Below are 18,754 nucleotides of genomic sequence, written 5' to 3'. Positions count from 1 at the left end.
TGTAGAACCAGAATCAGAACGGAGGAATGTAACAGAAAACAGAACTGTGCATGTCTTCAGAGTCCCATTGTAGAATCGTGTCCTATTGATCTGTTCCTTCGATAATTATAAATAAATTTTCAAGTAGGCCCATACTTTGGATTAATGCGCCCTCTGATATCCCATCTGGGGCATTTCCCCCTCTCCCCTCTGCGGTGGTTCGAGGGGGCTGTCTCTCTTTGATTGAATCCAGCTGTTGTCAGAAATGCTCGAGGACCTGTCCCGGTCATTTGCATTGCTAAACTAAACTGTACAGTTTAGAGAGGGGGGGGGAAATAGACCAGACCGTTTCGAAAGACATTCCCCGTAAGGTGGGGCATAGATCAAGGTTTCGGTCGACTGGATAGCTGTTTATCAAATCCTGGTTTAGGTTTTCGGCGTAGTCTGGGCGGTGTGACTGGCGAGAGTAGCCCACCACATGCGCATTGGATTTTCGACTTCACAACAGTAGCAAAAGTGTTCAAAACCTTTCTTGCTCCAAAGTATCCACGGGTCATCTGAGTATATCAGCAAGATCCATAGAACATGTTTTTGGACATACGTGGCTTGAATGTCTGGACTTACGCAAGGTTAGTGAATGATGTTGGTTGTGAAATAGTTGTGATAAAGTTGACCAAGTTTTGTTGTAAAACAGAGCCATAGATTTTACTTTTATGTCACCAATATAATCTTACTCTGGTACATGCAATGGTTTGATATATCCTGATTCTTTTAAAACAGCCTTTAGCCTATATGGATTTGTCCCGTTGAATAATACAGGAGCCCAGTATTGAGATTATTCCATACATGATCCATCCTTGTGGAATTAAGATTATTTCTGACCAAAAAAAACCTCAATCTTTTCAGAATGTTGACAGTTGCGGTGTTGGTGTTATGTAGCATCCACTCTGGATATGGCCAGGTAACACATGTATTTATTTCTCATGGTATTTATTGAGACGTCTGTCTGTCTGCCTGCCTGCCTGCCTGCCTGCCTTCCTTCCTTCCTTCCTTCCCTGCTTCCCTCCTGCCCATCTGTCTTCACGCATTTCATTCATTCCTGCATGCATCTACAAAGAGTAGAGTGAATAGTGATGGACAGTAGGAGGCTTCAGTGGAAAATGATAAACTATGAACAAGATAATGTACGAATGAATGAAACAAAGTTACTGCAATGTTCCAAGTGCTTCATAAATTTTTTTCAAAAACCCAGAAAAGCAGCTCAACTTAAAGCTTCTACTGTAATGATGAATTAGTTGACTTCATAGTGTTTGTTTTTGCTTTCACTCACTGGTTGTCTGAATAATGCTCTTGGCCATCTGCTCTTTCCTATTCTTTCACGTAGACCTGCACGGAGGGGTTCGCCTATGATCGCAGAGCAAGAGTATGTGTTGGTGAGTTTAATCTCCCCTCCCCTCCCCTCCCCCACACACACCTACAGTATCCATTCTGTCTGTCTATAGGCTGTGTTTTGAGCAGTATCCATTCTGTCTATAGGCTGTGTTTTGAGCAGTATCCATTCTGTCTGTCTATAGGCTGTGTTTTGAGCAGTATCCATTCTGTCTGTCTATAGGCTGTGTTTTGAACAGTATCCGTTCTGTCTGTCTATAGGCTGTGTTTTGAGCAGTATCCATTCTGTCTGTCTATAGGCTGTGTTTTGAGCAGTATCCATTCTGTCTGTCTATAGGCTGTGTTTTGAGCAGTATCCATTCTGTCTGTCTATAGGCTGTGTTTTGAGCAGTATCCATTCTGTCTGTCTATAGGCTGTGTTTTGAGCAGTATCCATTCTGTCTGTCTATAGGCTGTGTTTTGAACAGTATCCATTCTGTCTGTCTATAGGCTGTGTTTTGAGCAGTATCCATTCTGTCTGTCTATAGGCTGTGTTTTGAACAGTATCCATTCTGTCTGTCTATAGGCTGTGTTTTGAGCAGTATCCATTCTGTCTGTCTATAGGCTGTGTTTTGAACAGTATCCATTCTGTCTGTCTATAGGCTGTGATTTGAGCAGTATCCATTCTGTCTGTCTATAGGCTGTGTTTTGAGCAGTATCCATTCTGTCTGTCTATAGGCTGTGTTTTGAACAGTATCCATTCTGTCTGTCTATAGGCTGTGTTTTGAGCAGTATCCATTCTGTCTGTCTATAGGCTGTGTTTTGAGCAGTATCCATTCTGTCTGTCTATAGGCTGTGTTTTGAACAGTATCCATTCTGTCTGTCTATAGGCTGTGTTTTGAGCAGTATCCATTCTCTCTGTCTATAGGCTGTGATTTGAGCAGTATCCATTCTGTCTGTCTATAGGCTGTGTTTTGAGCAGTACCCATTCTGTCTGTCTATAGGCTGTGTTTTGAGCAGTACCCATTCTGTCTGTCTATAGGCTGTGTTTTGAGCAGTATCCATTCTGTCTGTCTATAGGCTGTGTTTTGAGCAGTATCCATTCTGTCTGTCTATAGGCTGTGTTTTGAGCAGTATCCATTCTGTCTGTCTATAGGCTGTGTTTTGAGCAGTATCCATTCTGTCTGTCTATAGGCTGTGTTTTGAGCAGTATCCATTCTGTCTGTCTATAGGCTGTGTTTTGAGCAGTATCCATTCTGTCTGTCTATAGGCTGTGTTTTGAACAGTATCCATTCTGTCTGTCTATAGGCTGTGTTTTGAGCAGTATCCATTCTGTCTGTCTATAGGCTGTGATTTGAGCAGTATCCATTCTGTCTGTCTATAGGCTGTGTTTTGAGCAGTACCCATTCTGTCTGTCTATAGGCTGTGTTTTGAGCAGTATCCATCTTGCATCTTTATACATTATGTTTTGCAGGCAGATTGTTTACAAGTTGTCCAAGATAATTTTCCACTCTGGAACAATAAAGTTTCCCTATTCTTATCCTTAACTGGTGTCCCTTCCTCCCTAGACATTGATGAGTGTCGTACGGTACCAGACGCCTGCAGAGGAGACATGCAGTGTGTGAACCAGAACGGAGGCTATCTCTGCATCCCCCGGGGGCTGTACAGCCAGCCTACCTACCCCCGGGCTGGTGGAGAAGGTGGAGGGGCAGGCAGGTCCCAGGCCAGCTACCCAGACACCTCCCTGGGCTTCCCAGAACCAGACCCCTACCCTCTACAACCCCCTCCAGGTCCCGTGGCACCCAGCTACCCCGTCGTAAGCCGCTCCGCTCCCTGCCTTCTGGGATACACCCTGGCAGAAGATGGGACCTGTCATGGTGAGTCTTGGTGATTATGTCCATATACTATTTTCATGAGAAGGTCTAATGGATTTGTCCCATGTCCCTGGTTGTTTTAAAGTTAGATACCTGTAATGGTGAGCACTTCTTTGTCACAAATGTCATAACATATTATACTCAACTAAAATGGCTTTTTCATAAATAGGCGCAAGGTGGATTTAGTGGGTTGTATATTTGGTGGTCTTGATGGGATAGTGGGCTGTATATCTGGTGGGATAGTGGGCTGTATATCTGGTGGGATAGTGGGCTTATATTTGGTGGTCTTGGTGGGATAGTGGGCTGTATATCTGGTGGGATAGTGGGCTGTATATCTGGTGGGATAGTGGGTTGTATATCTGGTGGGATAGTGGGCTGTATATCTGGTGGGATAGTGGGCTGTATATCGGGTGGTCTTGGTGGGATAGTGGGCTGTATATCTGGTGGGATAGTGGGCTGTATATCTGGTGGGATAGTGGGCTGTATATCTGGTGGGATAGTGGGCTGTATATCTGGTGGGATAGTGGGCTGTATATCTGGTGGGATAGTGGGCTGTATATCTGGTGTCTTGGTGGGATAGTGGGCTGTATATCTGGTGGGATAGTGGGCTGTATATCTGGTGGTCTTGGTGGGATAGTGGGCTGTATATCTGGTGGGATAGTGGGCTTTATATCTGGTGGGATAGTGGGCTGTATATCTGGTGGTCTTGGTGGGATAGTGGGCTGTATATCTGGCGGGATAGTGGGCTGTATATCTGGTGGGATAGTGGGCTGTATATCTGGTGGTCTTGGTGGGATAGTGGGCTGTATATCTGGTGGGATAGTGGGCTGTATATCTGGTGGGATAGTGGGCTGTATATCTGGTGGGATAGTGGGCTGTATATCTGGTGGGATAGTGGGTTGTATATCTGGTGGTCTTGGTGGGATAGTGGGCTGTATATCTGGTGGGATAGTGGGCTGTATATCTGGTGGTCTTGGTGGGATAGTGGGCTTTATATCTGGTGGGATAGTGGGCTGTATATCTGGTGGGATAGTGGGTTGTATATCTGGTGGTCTTGGTGGGATAGTGGGCTGTATATCTGGTGGGATAGTGGGCTGTATATCTGGTAGTCTTGGTGGGATAGTGGGCTGTATATCTGGTGGGATAGTGGGTTGTATATCTGGTGGTCTTGGTGGGATAGTGGGCTGTATATCTGGTGGGATAGTGGGTTGTATATCTGGTGGTCTTGGTGGGATAGTGGGCTGTATATCTGGTGGGATAGTGGGCTGTATATCTGGTGGTCTTGGTGGGATAGTGGGCTGTATATCTGGTGGGATAGTGGGCTGTATATCTGGTGGGATAGTGGGCTGTATATCTGGTGGGATAGTGGGCTGTATATCTGGTAGTCTTGGTGGGATAGTGGGCTGTATATCTGGTGGTCCATTTCAATGTCAATAACTTGTCAAATGCCAAACATATCACTGACTACTTCAACAAAAGCATTGCTTCCTAGTTCTTCGAATTTTGTTGAGCACAGTATCATGTTTCGATTTTAGATGTTTGTGTCCTTGCATATCTTCAGTCTGAATGAATGCACAATCATGGGATTATCTAAACCTTTGTATGATTGGCTCTGTATCTCTCACCCAGTATTGGCTTACTCCCTGCTGATTGGCTAAGGAAGTACGTTACACCCTGCTGATTGGCTGAGGCAGCAGGTCCACCTCCATCTTCCCCCTGGGATGTACAGAGCGGTCCCTGACTCTCAGCTCTCTCTGATACATTGGACCAGAGCCATATCTATACAGTAGTGATGCTCGGGTTGACTCATAACCCGCAGTCCCCACGGGCAGGCGGGTTGAATAAAGAGAAAACAATACCCAACATTAAAACACCCAGAAATGTCTTATTTTTGTTCACTTACATTTTAACATTTTAGTCATTTAGCAGACACTCTTATCCAGAGCGACTTACAGTAGTGAATGCATACATTTCATTTCATGCATTTAAAAAATACTTTTTTTTGTACTGGCCCCCCGTGGGAATGAAACCCACAACCCTGGCGTTGCAAACACCATGCTGGCGTTGCAAACACCATGCTCTACCAACTGAGCCACTTCATATCTATAGGCTACATTGAGGTTTTTCTTTCACTATTTTCAGCTGTCATTAGTGCTTACGCTTTAGTGAGCCAAGTAGCCTACACACCAATCGCCAAATGCTTTTGGTAACAGTTACTGTTGGTAAGTTAACTTTGATCCACTGAGTCACAGAAAGGACAATGTTGGAGCATAATTCAATAAGAGAAAAGCTGCGAATTGGAGAGTTGAATATTTAAAAAAAAAATATCTTATTATATTTTAATTTAACCTATATTTAACTAGGCAAGTCAGTAAAGGACACATTCTTATTAACAATGACGGCCTACCCCGGCCAAACCCGGACGACCGCTGGGCCAATTGTGCGCCGCCGTATGGGACTCCCAATCACAGCCGGATGTGATTTAGCCTGGATTTCGAACCAGGGACTGTAGCGTCGCCTCTTGCACTGACAGAAAATAAAGAGAAGGGAGGGCCAGAAAAGTCATGTTTTGGGAAAAATTAGGTGACGGGGTAAAAGACAATGATAGCAGTACCGTTTATGTTATGATTGTGAGGCGCTATATAAATTAGACAGTCACAAGACGGAGACTTGAAACGGGAGTATGGCACGTCAATGGAACTTGTTCAGATGTGAAAAATGCAAACTGAAATGTGGACACTGACTGTAAGTCTATAACATCTCATTCAGCCTTAATATCAACTCATGCAGACTCAAGCATTTCTTGCATTAAAATTATACACCAAATGTAGGTACAATTTTTTTTACACGGGAACAGGAGTGGAGAAATATGATTTCTTTCAGCATCTTGACAGAATGTGAATGTGCAGTTAGGGATCATCTGTAAAGGTGTTGTCTTTATCAGCATCATAAAAGCTGATAGTATTTCAATCACAGTTAGGGACCGTCTGTAAAGGTGCTGTCTTTATCAGCATCATAAAAGCTGATAGTATTTCAATCACAGTTAGGGACCGTCTGTAAAGGTGCTGTCTTTATCAGCATCATAAAAGCTGATAGTATTTCAATCACAGTTAGGGACCGTCTGTAAAGGTGCTCTCTTTATCAGCATCATAAAAGCTGATAGTATTTCAATCACAGTTAGGGACCGTCACTCAAACGGTTCCGGTGTCTCTGACTGTAGCTTCTAGCGCATTTTCTATATTAGTGGGTTAGTGTCGGGTTCACTTTAGTGGGTTAGTTCACTTTAGTGGGTTAGTCTCAGATTCACTTTATCATATGTAGTCAGACGGTTGCGGATGGGTTATTAGCAATTGCTGGCTGTCACGTCCTGACCAGTATAAGGGGTTATTTGTTATTGTAGTTTGGTCAGGATGTGGCAGGGGTGTGTTTGTTTAGAGTGTTTCGGGGTTTGTTGGGCTATGTTCTTATTTAAGAGGGGTGTTTGTTTAGAGTGTTTCGGGGTTTGTTGGGCTATGTTCTATGTTAGTATATTTCTATGTTTATCTAGTATGTCTAGTTCTATGTTTAGTTAATGGGGTTGACCTTCAATTGGAAGCAGCTGCTCCTCGTTGCTTCTAATTGAAGGTCCTATTTAAGAGGGGTGTTTTTTTCTATGGGATTTGTGGGTAGTTGTTCTTTGTATAGCCTAGTAGCCTTACAGGACTGTTTCGTCGTTGTTTTTGTATACGTTTTAGTTTTCCTTCTTTCTGCCAAATAAAAAGAAGATGAGTATACACATTCCCGCTGCACCTTGGTCCAATCCATACGACGCCTGTGACACTGGCGGTTGAAAACAAGCATACAAGACAAAAATATAAATGCAACATGTAAAGTGTTGGTCCCATGTTTCACGAGCTGAAATAAAATAAATCAAATGTTCCAAACGCAAAAAAAACATATTTCTCCCAAATTTTGCTCACACATTTATTTACGTCCCCATTTCTCCTTTGTCAAGATAATCCATCCACCTGACAGGTGTGGCATATCAAGAAGTTGATTAAACAGCATGATCATTACACAGGTGCACCTTGTGCTGGGGACAATAAAAGACCACTCTAAAATGTGCAGTTTTGTCACACAACAGAATGCCACAGATGCCTGAAGTTTTGAGGGAGTGTGAAATTGGCATGCTGACGGCAGGAATGTACACCAGAGCTGTTGCCAGAAAATTTAATGTTCATTTCTCTACCATAAGCCGCCTCCAACGTCGCTTAGAGAATTTGTCAGTACGTCCAACGGGTCTCACAACCGCAGATCACGTGTAAGTAACCACGCCAGCCCAGGACAGCTGATGGGTTTGCACGACCGAATAATTTTTGCACAAACCGTCAGAAACCGTCTCAGGGAAGCTCATCTGTGTGCTCGTCGTCCTCACCAGGGTCTTGACCTGACTGCACTTCAGCGTCGTAACTGACTTCAATGGGCAACTTCGATGACCACTGGCACGCTGGAGAAGTGTGCTCTTCACGGATGAATCCCGGTTTCAACTGTACCTGGCAGATGGCAGACAGCGTGTATAGAGAGTCGTGTGGGGGAGTGGTTTGCTGATGTCAACGTTGTGAACAGAGTGGTCCATGGTGGAGATGGGGTTATGGTATGGGCCCCATGGTGGAGGTGGGGTTATGGTATGGGCCCCATGGTGGAGGTGGGGTTATGGTTGTTAACAGAGTGGTCCATGGTGGAGGTGGGGTTATGGTTGTGAACAGAGTGCCCCATGGTGGAGGTGGGGTTATGGTTGTTAACAGAGTGGTCCATGGTGGAGGTGGGGTTATGGTATGGGCCCCATGGTGGAGGTGGCGTTATAGTTGTTAACAGAGTGGTCCATGGTGGAGGTGGGGTTATGGTTGTGAACAGAGTGCCCCATGGTGGAGGTGGGGTTATGGTTGTTAACAGAGTGGTCCATGGTGGAGGTGGGGTTATGGTATGGGCCCCATGGTGGAGGTGGGGTTATGGTTGTTAACAGAGTGGTCCATGGTGGAGGTGGGGTTATGGTTGTGAACAGAGTGCCCCATGGTGGAGGTGGGGTTATGGTTGTTAACAGAGAGCCCCATGGTGGAGGTGGGGTTATGGTATGGGTCCCATGGTGGAGGTGGGGTTATGGTATGGGCAGGCATAAGCTACAGACAACGAACACAATTGCATTTTATTGATGGTAATTTTAATGCAGAGAGATACCGTGACGAGATCCTGAGGCCCATTGTCGTGCCATTCATCCACAGCCATCACCTCATGTTTCAGCATGATAATGCACAGCCAGTGGAGTAACTTCACACAGCCTTTGAAGAGGAGCGGGACAACATTCCACAGGCCACAATCAACAGCCTGATCAACTCCATGTGAAGGAGATGTGTAGCGCTGCATGAGACAAATGGTGGTCACACCAGATACTGACTGCTTTTCTGATCCACGCCCCTTCCATTCTTTTTAAGGTATCTGTGACTAACAGATGCATATCTGTATTCCCAGTCATGTGGAATCCATAGATTAGGGTCTAATAAATGTATTTCAATTGACTGATTTCTTTATATGAACTGTAGCTCAGTAAAATCTTTGAAATTGTTGCATGTTGCGTTTAATTTTGTACATAGCTCTGGGTTGGGTAACCTCTGGGTTTTATTATGTTATTGTATATATATTGTATTCCTCTATTACGGATATATCTGAAAGGACAACAATCCTCATTCTTGAGCAAGATTGCACAGCTGATCTGATACATTCTTTGTGATTTCAATAGAATAACACATACCAGTTAAGAAATAAACAGTAAACTTCCTTTCCAGTGATAGTCTTTACATTCTGAAAGTGTTGCATAAAGCAGGCCTGTACTGAGCCTGTTATGGACAAGCTGTTGAAATGGACAGAGCAGACGGAAATGAGCAGTGCAGAAGCCCCATTAGGGCATATTTCTGCCATTCTGGCTAAATGAAGCGTGACTCTATAATAAGTGGAAAATGCCTTCCTTACTTTCAGTTTAGACTGGCACATATGTATCCCGGCTTTTTGTGGGAAGGAAAAAAAAAGGAGATTTCAGTGATTCTACTACAGTATGCTAAAACCTTGGTAAAAACCCAAATCCTCCTCCTCCTCAGAGACAGAGAGAGCTGCTATGTATTCCAACCATCTGCAATGCCCATCACACACACACACACACACACACACACACACACACACACACACACACACACACACACACACACACACACACACACACACACACACACACACACACACACACACACACACACACACCCAAACGATGAGGTAATGTGGTAGTTGCAAAATCTGTGCCTTGTTGGTTGGCGGAATAGACATTCCTCTGTATAGAGCTGGGTAAGGACTTAGAGGCTTCATCTCACCCTGTGTGTGTGTGTGTGTGTGTGTGTGTGTGTGTGTGTGTGTGTGTGTGTGTGTGTGTGTGTGTGTGTGTGTGTGTGTGTGTGTGTGTGTGTGAGTGTGTGTGTGTGTGTGTGTGTGTGTGTGTGTGTGTGTGTGTGTGTGTGTGTGTGTGTGTGTGTGTGTGTGTGTGTGTGTGTGTGTGAGCGAGTGTGTGTGAGCGAGTGTGAGAGCGAGTGTGTGTGAGCGTGTGTGTGTGTGTGTGTGTGTGTGTGTGTGTGTGTGTGTGTGTGTGTGTGTGTGTGTGTGTGTGTGTGTGAGCGAGAGTGTATGTGTGTGTGTGTGTGAGCGAGAGTGTATGTGTGTGTGTGTGTGAGCGAGTGTGTGTGTGTGTGTGTGAGAGAGTGTATGTGTGTGTGTGTGTGTGTGTGTGTGAGCGAGTGTGTGTGTGTGTGTGTGTGTGTGTGTGTGTGTGTGTGTGTGTGTGTGTGTGTGAGAGTGTATGTGTGTGTGTGTGTGTGTGAGCGAGTGTGTGTGTGTGTGTGTGTGTGTGTGTGTGTGTGTGTGTGTGTGTGTGTGTGTGTGTGTGTGTGTGTGTGTGTGTGTGTGTGTGTGAGAGTGTATGTGTGTGTGTGTGTGAGCGAGCTCTTACAGGGCAGAGATTTTCCAGACCGTGACTTCCTGTCTCAACTAGTTAGCGGCAGATGTGGCTTTGTCTTAATGGCGGAGCTTTTCCTCTTCCACTAATGGTCATTAGCCATCAAACAACACGAAACACAAGACCCTCTGTAAGGGATGCCGCCATTGAAACTAGCAGAGAGACCCCCATCAGTCTGTTACCCTATTAGCAGAGAGACCTCCATCAGTCTGTTACCCTATTAGCAGAGAGACCCCCATCAGTCTGTTACCCTATTAGCAGAGAGACCTCCATCAGTCTGTTACCCTATTAGCAGAGAGACCCCCATCAGTCTGTTACCCTATTAGCAGAGACCCCCATCAGTCTGTTACCCTATTAGCAGAGAGACCTCCATCAGTCTGTTACCCTATTAGCAGAGAGACCCCCATCAGTGTGTTACCCTATTAGCAGAGAGAACCCCATCAGTCTGTTACCCTATTAGCAGAGAGACCCCCATCAGTCTGTTACCTATTAGCAGAGAGACCTCCATCAGTCTGTTACCCTATTAGCAGAGACCCCCATCAGTCTGTTACCCTATTAGCAGAGACCTCCATCAGTCTGTTACCCTATTAGCAGAGACCCCCATCAGTCTGTTACCTATTAGCAGAGAGACCCCATCAGTCTGTTACCCTATTAGCAGAGAGACCCCCATCAGTCTGTTACCCTATTAGCAGAGAGACCCCCATCAGTCTGTTACCCTATTAGCAGAGAGACCCCCATCAGTCTGTTACCCTATTAGCAGAGACCCCCATCAGTCTGTTACCCTATTAGCAGAGACCCCCATCAGTCTGTTACCCTATTAGCAGAGACCCCCATCAGTCTGTTACCCTATTAGCAGAGACCCCCATCAGTCTGTTACCCTATTAGCAGAGACCCCCATCAGTCTGTTACCCTATTAGCAGAGAGACCCCCATCAGTCTGTTACCCTATTAGCAGAGACCCCCATCAGTCTGTTACCCTATTAGCAGAGACCCCCATCAGTCTGTTACCCTATTAGCAGAGACCCCCATCAGTCTGTTACCCTATTAGCAGAGACCCCCATCAGTCTGTTACCCTATTAGCAGAGACCTCCATCAGTCTGTTACCCTATTAGCAGAGACCCCCATCAGTGTGTTACCCTATTAGCAGAGAGACCCCCATCAGTCTGTTACCCTATTAGCAGAGACCCCCATCAGTCTGTTACCCTATTAGCAGAGAGACCCCCATCAGTCTGTTACCCTATTAGCAGAGACCTCCATCAGTCTGTTACCCTATTAGCAGAGAGACCCCCATCAGTCTGTTACCCTATTAGCAGAGAGACCCCCATCAGTCTGTTACCCTATTAGCAGAGACCCCCATCAGTCTGTTACCCTATTAGCAGAGAGACCTCCATCAGTCTGTTACCCTATTAGCAGAGAGACCCCCATCAGTCTGTTACCTATTAGCAGAGACCCCCATCAGTGTGTTACCCTATTAGCAGAGAGACCCCCATCAGTCTGTTACCCTATTAGCAGAGAGACCTCCATCAGTCTGTTACCCTATTAGCAGAGACCCCCATCAGTGTGTTACCCTATTAGCAGAGAGACCCCCATCAGTCTGTTACCCTATTAGCAGAGACCCCCATCAGTCTGTTACCCTATTAGCAGAGAGACCCCCATCAGTCTGTTACCCTATTAGCAGAGACCTCCATCAGTCTGTTACCCTATTAGCAGAGAGACCCCCATCAGTCTGTTACCCTATTAGCAGAGAGACCCCCATCAGTGTGTTACCCTATTAGCAGAGAGACCTCCATCAGTCTGTTACCCTATTAGCAGAGAGACCCCCATCAGTCTGTTACCCTATTAGCAGAGACCCCCATCAGTCTGTTACCCTATTAGCAGAGAGACCCCATCAGTCTGTTACCCTATTAGCAGAGACCCCCATCAGTCTGTTACCCTATTAGCAGAGAGACCCCCATCAGTGTGTTACCCTATTAGCAGAGACCCCCATCAGTCTGTTACCCTATTAGCAGAGACCCCCATCAGTCTGTTACCCTATTAGCAGAGACCCCCATCAGTCTGTTACCCTATTAGCAGAGACCCCCATCAGTCTGTTACCCTATTAGCAGAGACCCCCATCAGTCTGTTACCCTATTAGCAGAGACCCCCATCAGTGTGTTACCCTATTAGCAGAGACCCCCATCAGTCTGTTACCCTATTAGCAGAGACCTCCATCAGTCTGTTACCCTATTAGCAGAGAGACCCCCATCAGTCTGTTACCCTATTAGCAGAGAGACCCCCATCAGTCTGTTACCCTATTAGCAGAGAGACCCCATCAGTCTGTTACCCTATTAGCAGAGACCCCCATCAGTCTGTTACCCTATTAGCAGAGACCCCCATCAGTCTGTTACCCTATTAGCAGAGAGACCCCCATCAGTCTGTTACCCTTTTTAAATACACTACAAGTTTTACCTTTCCTGCATCGCAGAAAAGTTATCCTGCAACAGGGTGATCAAATGAAGATCCTACATCTGTATATCAGGAGCTGAACTGAAAGGCTCCCAGACTGTGTTCATTAGTGGAGTTACCACACAGACAGGAGTTACCACACACACAAACCTTTAGTACTGGTTTGTAGACTACCTTGCACAGTGTTGACACTTGATGTGCAATTCTGAGCTCACCAAACACTAGAACCAAGGAATGTTCTTTCAATTCTTTGACTAGAACACTGAAGTACGATTGGAGACGACTTTGTTTTGATTTCAAACTTTCTTTGTGTGGAGTAACTGTCTTATTAAACAACAGTCATAATTTACTTAACCAATCATCATTTTCCTTTAACAGCTTTATCAATTGATTAATCAAATCAAATGTATTTATAAAGCCCTTCTTACATCAGCTGATATATCAAAGTGCTGTACAGAAACCCAGCCTAAAACCCCAAACAGCAAGCAATGCAGGTGTAGAAGCACGGTGGCTAGGGAAAAAACTCCCTAGAAAGGCCAAAACCTAGGGAAGAAACCAAGCGAGGAACCAGGCTATGAGGGGTAGCCAGTCCGCATCTGGCTGTGCCGGGTGGAGATTATAACAGAACATGGCCAAGATGTTCAAATGTTCATTAATGACCAGCATGGTCAAATAATAATAATCACAGTGAACAGGTCAGGGTTCCATAGCCGCAGGCAGAACAGTTGAAACTGGAGCAGCAGCACGACCAGGTGGACTGGGGACAACAAGGAGTCATCATGCCAGGTAGTCCTGAGGTATGGTCCTAGGGCTCAGGTCCTCCGAGAGAAAGAAAGAAAGAGAGAATTAGAGAGAGCATACTTCAATTCCACACAGGACACTGGATAAGACAGTACAAATACTCCACAGATATAACAGACTGACCCTAGCCCCCGACACATAAACTACTGCAGCATAAATACTGGAGGCTGAGACAGGAGGGGTCAGGAGACACTGTGGCCCCATCCGATGAAACCCCCGGACAGGGCCAAACAGGCAGAATAAAGTAATACATGAATGGTTGAAGGTTGGTTACTATAGCTAGGTTATATGGTTGAAGGTTGGTTACTATAGCTAGGTTATATGGTTGAAGGGAGGTTACTATAGCTAGGTTATATGGTTGAAGGGAGGTTACTATAGTGAGATTATATGGTTGAAGGGAGGTTACTATAGTGAGGTTATATGGTTGAATACTATAGTGAGGTTATACTGTGGTATTCTATAGTGTGGTATTCTATAGTGTGGTATTCTATACTGTGGTATTCTATAGTGTGGTATTCTATAGTGTGGTATTCTATAGTGTGGTATTCTATAGTGTGGTATTCTATAGTGTGGTATTCTATACTGTGGTATTCTATACTGTGGTATTCTATAGTGTGGTATTCTATACTGTGGTATTCTATAGTGTGGTATTCTATACTGTGGTATTCTATAGTGTGGTGTTCTATAGTGTGGTATTCTATACTGTGGTATTCTATACTGTGGTATTCTACAGTGTGGTATTCTATACTGTGGTATTCTATAGTGTGGTATTCTATACTGTGGTATTCTATACTGTGGTATTCTATAGTGTGGTATTATAGTGTGGTTTTCTATAGTGTGTTATTCTACAGTGTGGTATTCTATAGTGTGGTATTCTATAGTGTGGTATTCTATACTGTGGTATTCTATAGTGTGGTATTCTATAGTGTGGTATTATAGTGTGGTATTCTATAGTGTGGTATTATAGTGTGGTATTCTATAGTGTGGTATTCTATAGTGTGGTGTTCTACAGTGTGGTATTCTATACTGTGGTATTCTATACTGTGGTATTCTATAGTGTGGTATTCTATACTGTGGTATTCTATAGTGTGGTATTCTATAGTGTGGTATTCTATAGTGTGGTATTCTATACTGTGGTATTCTATACTGTGGTATTCTATAGTGTGGTATTCTATACTGTGGTATTCTATAGTGTGGTATTCTATACTGTGGTATTCTATAGTGTGGTGTTCTATAGTGTGGTATTCTATACTGTGGTATTCTATACTGTGGTATTCTACAGTGTGGTATTCTATACTGTGGTATTCTATAGTGTGGTATTCTATACTGTGGTATTCTATACTGTGGTATTCTATAGTGTGGTATTATAGTGTGGTTTTCTATAGTGTGTTATTCTACAGTGTGGTATTCTATAGTGTGGTATTCTATACTGTGGTATTCTATAGTGTGGTATTCTATAGTGTGGTATTATAGTGTGGTATTCTATAGTGTGGTATTATAGTGTGGTATTCTATAGTGTGGTATTCTATAGTGTGGTGTTCTACAGTGTGGTATTCTATACTGTGGTATTCTATACTGTGGTATTCTATAGTGTGGTATTCTATACTGTGGTATTCTATAGTGTGGTGTTCTACAGTGTGGTATTCTATACTGTGGTATTCTATAGTGTGGTATTCTATAGTGTGGTGTTCTATAGTGTGGTATTCTATACTGTGGTATTCTATAGTGTGGTATTCTATAGTGTGGTATTCTATAGTGTGGTATTCTATACTGTGGTATTCTATTGTGTGGTATTCTATTGTGTGGTATTCTATAGTGTGGTATTCTATAGTGTGGTGTTCTATAGTGTGGTATTCTATAGTGTGGTATTCTATAGTGTGGTATTATATACTGTGGTATTCTATACTGTGGTATTCTATAGTGTGGTATTCTATAGTGTGGTATTCTATAGTGTGGTATTCTATACTGTGGTATTCTACAGTGTGGTATTCTATACTGTGGTATTCTATAGTGTGGTATTCTATAGTGTGGTATTCTATACTGTGGTATTCTATACTGTGGTATTCTATAGTGTGGTATTATAGTGTGGTATTCTATAGTGTGTTATTCTACAGTGTGGTATTCTATAGTGTGGTATTCTATACTGTGGTATTCTATAGTGTGGTATTCTATAGTGTGGTATTATAGTGTGGTATTCTATAGTGTGGTATTCTATAGTGTGGTATTCTATACTGTGGTATTCTATAGTGTGGTATTCTATAGTGTGGTATTCTATAGTGTGGTGTTCTACAGTGTGGTATTCTATACTGTGGTATTCTATACTGTGGTATTCTATAGTGTGGTATTCTATACTGTGGTATTCTATAGTGTGGTGTTCTACAGTGTGGTATTCTATACTGTGGTATTCTATAGTGTGGTATTCTATAGTGTGGTATTCTATAGTGTGGTGTTCTATAGTGTGGTATTCTATACTGTGGTATTCTATAGTGTGGTATTCTATAGTGTGGTATTCTATACTGTGGTATTCTATAGTGTGGTATTCTATTGTGTGGTATTCTATAGTGTGGTATTCTATACTGTGGTATTCTATAGTGTGGTGTTCTACAGTGTGGTATTCTATACTGTGGTATTCTATACTGTGGTATTCTATAGTGTGGTATTCTACAGTGTGGTGTTCTATAGTGTGGTATTCTATAGTGTGGTATTCTATACTGTGGTGTTCTATAGTGTGGTGTTCTATAGTGTGGTATTCTATACTGTGGTATTCTATACTGTGGTATTCTATAGTGTGGTGTTCTACAGTGTGGTATTCTATACTGTGGTATTCTATACTGTGGTATTCTATACTGTGGTATTCTATAGTGTGGTATTCTACAGTGTGGTATTCTATACTGTGGTATTCTATAGTGTGGTATTCTATAGTGTGGTATTCTATAGTGTGGTATTCTATAGTGTGGTATTCTACAGTGTGGTATTCTATACTGTGGTATTCTATAGTGTGGTATTCTATACTGTGGTATTCTATACTGTGGTATTCTATAGTGTGGTATTCTATAGTGTGGTATTCTACAGTGTGGTATTCTATACTGTGGTATTCTATAGTGTGGTATTCTATACTGTGGTATTCTATACTGTGGTATTCTATAGTGTGGTATTCTATAGTGTGGTATTCTATAGTGTGGTATTCTATACTGTGGTATTCTATAGTGTGGTATTCTACAGTGTGGTGTTCTATAGTGTGGTGTTCTATAGTGTGGTATTCTATAGTGTGGTATTCTATAGTGTGGTATTCTATAGTGTGGTGTTCTATAGTGTGGTATTCTATACTGTGGTATTCTATACTGTGGTGTTCTACAGTGTGGTATTCTATACTGTGGTATTCTATACTGTGGTATTCTATAGTGTGGTATTCTATAGTGTGGTATTATATACTGTGGTATTCTATACTGTGGTATTCTATAGTGTGGTATTCTATAGTGTGGTATTCTATAGTGTGGTATTCTATACTGTGGTATTCTACAGTGTGGTATTCTATACTGTGGTATTCTATAGTGTGGTATTCTATAGTGTGGTATTCTATACTGTGGTATTCTATACTGTGGTATTCTATAGTGTGGTATTATAGTGTGGTATTCTATAGTGTGTTATTCTACAGTGTGGTATTCTATAGTGTGGTATTCTATACTGTGGTATTCTATAGTGTGGTATTCTATAGTGTGGTATTATAGTGTGGTATTCTATAGTGTGGTATTCTATAGTGTGGTATTCTATACTGTGGTATTCTATAGTGTGGTATTCTATAGTGTGGTATTCTATAGTGTGGTGTTCTACAGTGTGGTATTCTATACTGTGGTATTCTATACTGTGGTATTCTATAGTGTGGTATTCTATACTGTGGTATTCTATAGTGTGGTGTTCTACAGTGTGGTATTCTATACTGTGGTATTCTATAGTGTGGTATTCTATAGTGTGGTATTCTATAGTGTGGTGTTCTATAGTGTGGTATTCTATACTGTGGTATTCTATAGTGTGGTATTCTATAGTGTGGTATTCTATACTGTGGTATTCTATAGTGTGGTATTCTATTGTGTGGTATTCTATAGTGTGGTATTCTATACTGTGGTATTCTATAGTGTGGTGTTCTACAGTGTGGTATTCTATACTGTGGTATTCTATACTGTGGTATTCTATAGTGTGGTATTCTACAGTGTGGTGTTCTATAGTGTGGTATTCTATAGTGTGGTATTCTATACTGTGGTGTTCTATAGTGTGGTGTTCTATAGTGTGGTATTCTATACTGTGGTATTCTATACTGTGGTATTCTATAGTGTGGTGTTCTACAGTGTGGTATTCTATACTGTGGTATTCTATACTGTGGTATTCTATACTGTGGTATTCTATAGTGTGGTATTCTACAGTGTGGTATTCTATACTGTGGTATTCTATAGTGTGGTATTCTATAGTGTGGTATTCTATAGTGTGGTATTCTATAGTGTGGTATTCTACAGTGTGGTATTCTATACTGTGGTATTCTATAGTGTGGTATTCTATACTGTGGTATTCTATACTGTGGTATTCTATAGTGTGGTATTCTATAGTGTGGTATTCTATAGTGTGGTATTCTATACTGTGGTATTCTATAGTGTGGTATTCTATACTGTGGTATTCTATAGTGTGGTATTCTATAGTGTGGTATTCTATAGTGTGGTATTCTATACTGTGGTATTCTATAGTGTGGTATTCTACAGTGTGGTGTTCTATAGTGTGGTGTTCTATAGTGTGGTATTCTATAGTGTGGTATTCTATAGTGTGGTATTCTATAGTGTGGTGTTCTATAGTGTGGTATTCTATACTGTGGTATTCTATACTGTGGTGTTCTACAGTGTGGTATTCTATACTGTGGTATTCTATACTGTGGTATTCTATAGTGTGGTATTCTATAGTGTGGTATTCTACAGTGTGGTATTCTATACTGTGGTATTCTATACTGTGGTATTCTACAGTGTGGTATTCTATACTGTGGTATTCTATACTGTGGTATTCTATAGTGTGGTATTCTATAGTGTGGTATTCTATAGTGTGGTGTTCTATAGTGTGGTATTCTATACTGTGGTATTCTATACTGTGGTGTTCTACAGTGTGGTATTCTATAGTGTGGTATTATATACTGTGGTATTCTACAGTGTGGTATTCTATACTGTGGTATTCTATACTGTGGTATTCTATAGTGTGGTGTTCTATAGTGTGGTATTCTACAG

The 18,754-nt window shown here is 42.6% G+C and overlaps 1 protein-coding gene across 1 annotated transcript in view; it reads left to right on the top strand.

Annotated features, from left to right (window-relative positions):
* The first annotated feature begins 223 nt into the window (after nucleotides 1-223).
* The window catches only part of fbln5 (fibulin 5), a 45,340-nt gene continuing 26,809 nt past the window's right edge, over nucleotides 224-18,754 (top strand). Inside the window, exons 1-4 of the mRNA XM_045707216.1 lie at nucleotides 224-608; nucleotides 886-940; nucleotides 1,364-1,412; nucleotides 2,916-3,224. Coding sequence (XP_045563172.1) covers nucleotides 565-608; nucleotides 886-940; nucleotides 1,364-1,412; nucleotides 2,916-3,224 — 457 coding nt within the window. The 5' untranslated portion in view covers nucleotides 224-564. The remainder of the gene's footprint in view (nucleotides 609-885; nucleotides 941-1,363; nucleotides 1,413-2,915; nucleotides 3,225-18,754) is intronic.

The sequence above is a fragment of the Salmo salar genome, chromosome ssa01, assembly GCF_905237065.1.
Source record: "Salmo salar chromosome ssa01, Ssal_v3.1, whole genome shotgun sequence".
Taxonomy (NCBI): Eukaryota; Metazoa; Chordata; class Actinopteri; order Salmoniformes; family Salmonidae; genus Salmo; species Salmo salar.
This window is presented reverse-complemented; position numbering and strand designations above follow the sequence as displayed.